Genomic DNA, 6,000 nt, shown 5'->3' with positions numbered 1-6,000 from the left:
TAATATGGAAGCCTGTATCTGCCCTCTCTTAATTGTGAGCTGAAGTTTAGAATAACATTTAAAGAGATAAAGTCGCATTTTGAGATATTAATCAAGCCATAATTACTGCATATAAGGTGAATACTGAGATATAGTATACACTACTGTTCAAAAGTTTGGAGGCAGTATTTTTGGTGCACAAAAAGTATTCTAGTTGCTTTATAATAATAAGGTTGGACCACTGTAGTCACATGAACTGTTTTAAATATTTTTTTTAGTAGCTTTCTGGGCATTGAAAAGGGGAGTGTTATTGCTGGCTATGCAGGTCTCACTGAGCCATCGGATTTTATCAAAAATATATTAAATTGTGTTCCAAAGATGAACGAAGGTCTTAGGGGTGTAGAACGACATGAGGGTGAGTAATTAATGACATAATTTTTATTTTTGGGTGAACTAACCCTTTAATTTAATTTAATAGAATTTTATCTATTGAATCTTGAAAACAGTTGTGCTGCTTAATATTTTTGTGGAAACCGTGATACATTTGTTTCAAGGATTCTTTGATGAAAAGACAGTTTAAAAGAACAGCATTTATTTGAAATTGAAATATTTTAACATTATAAATTGTAAGTAACATTATAAATATTATTACTGTCACTTCTGATCAATTTAATGTGTCCTTGCTGAATATAAGTATTCATTTCTTTAAAACAAAACATTACTGAGCCCAAACCTTTTGAATGGTAGTATAAAAAGTCACAATTATGAGAAATAAAGTCACAAATACAAGAAAAAAATTTGCAATTATGAGAAATAGTCATGATTTTGATATAAAAAGTCTTGGTTATTAGAAATAGTCACAATTACGCTAAATATAAATATTAATTTCTTTAAAACAAAACATTACTGAGCCCAAACTTTTGAACGGTAGTGTAAAAAGTCACAATTATGAGAAATAAAGTCACAAATACAAGAAAAAAAGTTGCAATTATGAGAAATAGTCATGTTTTTGATATAAAAAGTCTTGGTTATTAGAAACAGTCACAATTACGCTAAATATAAGTATTAATTTCTTTAAAACAAAACATTACTGAGCCCAGACTTTTTAATGGTAGTGTAAAAAGTCACAATTATGTGAAATAAAGTCACAAATACAAGAAAAAAAGTTGCAATTATGAGAAATAGTCATGATTTTGATATAAAAAGTCTTGGTTATTAGAAATAGTCACAATTACAGTACCAATTTATTTTTTCCCACCATGGTAACTACAAATTTTATTATACAAAGAGACATTGCAAGATTTAAACAAAAGGCTACCATTTTTATCCAATAAAATCATAAATTTTGTCATTCTGATGTACTCTGTCATCTTTCATCACTTTCATCTCAGCAACACTAACGGAACATTCAGCATTGTCTTAACATCAGCTACTGTACAAGCAACTATAACTCCTCCACAGCCACTTTCAAAACTATTATTTCAAACATACCTATTCAAACAAACCCAAAATGTCACAGGCTGGGAGCAAAAAGAGCAGTGATGTTATATGATAATGGAGTTTAAATTGAAACGGTGTTTGTTTGGGTGGAAAAAAAATCATGTTTGTCTAATGTTACACCGTCAAATGTCAAAGGTAGTGTTGTGGTCGCCAAGGGCTACACGATACTTTATTGAAATTCAAATGGAAGTTTTTATCAATAAACGCGAGTGCTGGGGAAACTACAATGGCCGCGTTTATTCCCGGCCTCTGTCAACAAATGACATTTAAAACCCCTCTGAATTTCAGAAAGGGTCAAAGCTGCGCAGACAGAGAAGTCTATCAGCAAAATGTATCTATACCTCACACAAAGCCTTACTCACGCACACTGAAGCGTCTGTTGGTGTGTGTTCAAGATAGCTTACCAGTACTTTCTGGAGCCAGTGGGACCTCATTGTTTTCTACCCTGTGGCAGCGTATTCCAACATCTTCGCTATGAGAGCAATCGTGTCGACCCCACACACTATGTTTACACTCCAGTAAAGAGCTCTCACTCCCCTCACACTCCACATCGTCCAGCAGAATCAGCCCCGTTCCTTCTCCAAACGCACCAGCGGGGGTGACCTCCGCACCGCCCCTACATGGACACACACACTCATGATAAATTCCCAATAACATAAAGCCACTTGAAAATCTTGCACAAAATACTTTATGTATGCATATATAACATATAGAGAATGTGGACACCCACACTGAACACTCGCTATTGTTGAGTAGGACACTTCTAAGAAAATTTAATTACTAATCCTCTGCAGCCATTTGCAAAACAAACCACTTAAGTTAAGAAGTTAATAGTGATAATATTCTTACAATCATGACTAAGGATTTCCTAACTTAAGGGGTTTGTTGTAACTGGGCATGGATTTACTGAAGGTTTGTGTCTATAAAAAACATGCAAACTTAATTGCATGCACAAGTTAATGTATTAACAGATTAACAGATTGTTAATCAATTTAAATTGCATACTCTCGTTGAATAAGTACTTGCTTTGTGAATGCTAAAAAAGCATGTTCTATATAGCATGAATGTCATTATCAAGTGATCTACCAGCGTCAGTTGCCTCGCTTCACTGCCATTCACAAATCCTTTCCCGTGGCCTCATGGGATAGTAAAGTGTCCATTGTAGCAGGTTATCCGGGTACTATTTGCCTACTCTTTTACGAGTACTATGAATTATACAGTAGGGAAGTATGCGATTTTGGACGCAGCCATAGTCCACTTAGAATTCCACAAAATTAAGAAAATGTAGTTACATTGTACTTACTCAAATAAGTAATGAGTAATATTAATTAACTACATGTACTATAGAGTTATGGTTAGGGTTTGGTTTAGGGTTAGTTACTTGTACTTGTGCATAATTTACTGTTATTACTATAGTAAGTACATGTAGTAACGTGTAACTACGTCACCTTAAAATGAAGTGTTACCTTATTTATTTTTTAGTGTGGAAAGTCTCATCTATTGGTCTACAATGGGCTTCTTTTTTTTTTTTTCAGGTTTAATCTGCTTTTAATATATTTAAACATTAAATGTCTTTCACTAGAACTGAAGCAAAACCCCATATACAAAGAAATAAAATGATTAGTTTTTTGCTTTGTTTTATACTTTATACACTTCTGCTTATTTCTCCATAACTTATATTTAAATTAATGCAACAATGTTGTGAAGTACAAAAAATATACAAAATTATTTATTGCAAGCTTTTGGTAATTGCTTTATTCAAAATTACTCAATTGTTCACAAGTTTGGGGTCAGTAAAATTTTTTTCTTAATATTTTCATTCAGCAAGGATGCATTAAATTGATTAAAAGTGACAGTAAAGACTTTTACAATGTTACAAAAAAATCTATTTTTTATCTTTTGAACTTTCTATTCATCAAAGAATCCTAAAAACAATGGCATAGTTCCCACAAAAATATTAAGCAGCAGAACTGTTTAGAAAATTGATAATAATAAGAAATGTTTCTTGAGAACCAAATAAGCATATTAGAATGATTTCTGAAGGATCATGTGACACTGAAGACTGGAGTAATGATGCTGAAAATTTATTCCTGTGATTTTGCCATCACAGGAATAAATTACATTTTAAAACATTTATATAGAAAACAGTTATTTTAAATTGTAATAATATTTCACAAAATTATGTTTTTACTGTGTTTTTGATTAAAACAAATGCAACCTTAGTGAGCATAAAAGACTATTTTCAACAACACCAAAAAATCTTAACTGACCCTAAACTTGTGAACATACTGTATATTTAAAATTGAATGCATTATTGCATGTCCTTTATATGAAAGTAAATCAAGGCCCAACTGTTCAAATTCATCTGACAGTATATCATTCCTCAGTTTTAAGCAATACAGCTACTGTATATTCACAGCTACTGGAGGATTAAAGAATAGCACCTGAATCCCAGCTGTCTGCAGACCACCTGTGCATGCTGCTCTGTCCAGCTGTCATCACACACTGTGCCCCAGTCCCCAGAGTGATATACTTCCAGACGACCTTCCCATGGGTTATCACCGTCTACCAGTCTCACCACGCCATCTAAATACATATGCAAAAACACACACTGAATACACACATTTCCTCTCTGGACAGTTTCTGTATTGCCAATGGGAAGTGACAACAAACAGTCAATGGGAGCGAAGGAGTCTTGTGTCATCCTGAAAGGGTTTATTTTGTTTGCTGTACAATGTACATAATCCTATTTACACGACTACCTATCAGATAAATAAATAAGTAGACATGAAATATTGAGTTGAGCTAAAATTATTTTTTAATGTGAGAAGAAAGAAACCATGGAGTGATACAAGAGCTATAAAAATAGGGAAAACTAAGTTTACTAGGGTCAATATTGCGGTTGACCAATAAGAATCAGGTATTCCTATAAGTAGGGCTGTAAGTGTTTGTATGTGTGTGTCTATGTATAGGACAAGACCTGTATAAGGGTTGCATGACACCCCAGCATCTTCCATATGGTCACAGTTGTGTTGTTCCCATCCGCTGTGACGGCACTCGTCCAAAGAGAGCTCATTGCCTGTGCACTGTACTGCATCCAGTTGGATCGGCCCACTGCCCTGCCCGAAATGAGCCCATGACCAGGCTTTGGGGATGCCCCTAGACACACACAAAGACATATAAATGGTCAAAAAAGAAGTAGACTTCACAGGATATTTGTACAGTGGCCGAGAAAGCTCAACGCTGCAAATAATCACAACGCACATACGATCAGGATGTTAAAATAAACAAAAAAACTCACCTTTCAGGTCATTGACAACACTTGTTCTTAATTTGCTGGTGGCTTTTCTATTTGCATGTGTTTTCTTCAGTTGCAGCTTTGTGCTATTTGCAGCGCATTTCTATATTTGGTTGCGGTGTGAGTATTTGCAGCGTGTTTCTGTATTTGGTTGGGTTGTGAGTATTTGCAGCGCATTTCTGTATTTGCGTTGTGAGTATTTGCAGCACAGTTCTGTATTTGGTTGTATTGCGAGTATTTGCAGTGTGTTTCTATATTTGTTTGTGTTGTGAGTATTTGCAGTGCATTTCTGTATTTGGTTGCGTTGTGAGTATTTGCAGCGCGTTTCTGTATTTGGTTGCGTTGTGAGTGTTTGCAGCGCGTTTCTGTATTTGGTTGTATTGCGAGTATTTGCAGTGTGTTTCTATATTTGTTTGTGTTGTGAGTATTTGCAGTGCGTTTCTGTATTTGGTTGCGTTGTGAGTATTTGCAGCGCGTTTCTGTATTTGGTTGCGTTGTGAGTATTTGCAGTGCGTTTCTGTATTTGGTTGCGTTGTGAGTATTTGCAGCGCGTTTCTATATTTGGTTGCGTTGTGAGTATTTGCAGTGCGTTTCTGTATTTGGTTGCGTTGTGAGTATTTGCAGCGCGTTTCTGTATTTGGTTGTATTGCGAGTATTTGCAGTGTGTTTCTATATTTGTTTGTGTTGTGAGTATTTGCAGCACAGTTCTGTATTTGGTTGTATTGCGAGTATTTGCAGTGTGTTTCTATATTTGTGTTGTGAGTATTTGCAGCGTGTTTCTGTATTTGGTTGCGTTGTGAGTATTTGCAGCGCATTTCTGTATTTGGTTGCGTTGTGAGTGTTTGCAGCGCGTTTCTGTATTTGGTTGTATTGCGAGTATTTGCAGCGCGTTTCTTTGTTTGTGTTGTGAGTATTTGCAGTGTTTCTGTATTTGGTTGTGTTGTGAGTATTTGCAGCGTTTCTGTATTTGGTTGTGTTGTGAGTATTTGCAGCGCGTTTCTGTATTTGCGTTGTGAGTATTTGCAGCACAGTTCTGTATTTGGTTGTATTGCGAGTATTTGCAGTGCGTTTCTATATTTGTTTGTGTTGTGAGTATTTGCAGCACGTTTCTGTATTTGGTTGCTTTTTGAGTATTTGCAGCACGTTTCTGTATTTGTGTTGTGAGTATTTGCAGCGTTTCTGTATTTGGTTGTGTTGTGAGTATTTGCAGCGTTTCTGTATTT

The 6,000-nt window shown here is 35.2% G+C and overlaps 2 protein-coding genes across 2 annotated transcripts in view; one reads left to right on the top strand and one right to left on the bottom strand.

Annotated features, from left to right (window-relative positions):
- The window catches only part of LOC127524207 (cannabinoid receptor 2), a 4,424-nt gene extending 3,094 nt beyond the window's left edge, over nt 1–1,330 (top strand). Inside the window, exon 2 of the mRNA XM_051915672.1 lies at nt 1–1,330. This exon is cut by the window's left edge and continues 1,235 nt beyond it. The gene's annotated coding sequence lies outside the window, so the exon portion shown is untranslated.
- The window catches only part of si:ch73-127m5.1 (neurotrypsin), a 38,903-nt gene that overhangs the window by 11,542 nt on the left and 21,361 nt on the right, over nt 1–6,000 (bottom strand). Inside the window, exons 7-9 of the mRNA XM_051915614.1 lie at nt 4,460–4,638; nt 3,924–4,065; nt 1,884–2,095 (exon numbers count right to left, since the gene is read on the bottom strand). Of these exons, the coding sequence (XP_051771574.1) occupies nt 1,884–2,095; nt 3,924–4,065; nt 4,460–4,638 (533 nt within the window). The remainder of the gene's footprint in view (nt 1–1,883; nt 2,096–3,923; nt 4,066–4,459; nt 4,639–6,000) is intronic.

The sequence above is a fragment of the Ctenopharyngodon idella genome, chromosome 12, assembly GCF_019924925.1.
Source record: "Ctenopharyngodon idella isolate HZGC_01 chromosome 12, HZGC01, whole genome shotgun sequence".
Taxonomy (NCBI): Eukaryota; Metazoa; Chordata; class Actinopteri; order Cypriniformes; family Xenocyprididae; genus Ctenopharyngodon; species Ctenopharyngodon idella.
The sequence above is the reverse complement of the archived record's forward strand: the minus strand, read 5'-3'. Positions and strand labels throughout refer to the sequence as shown.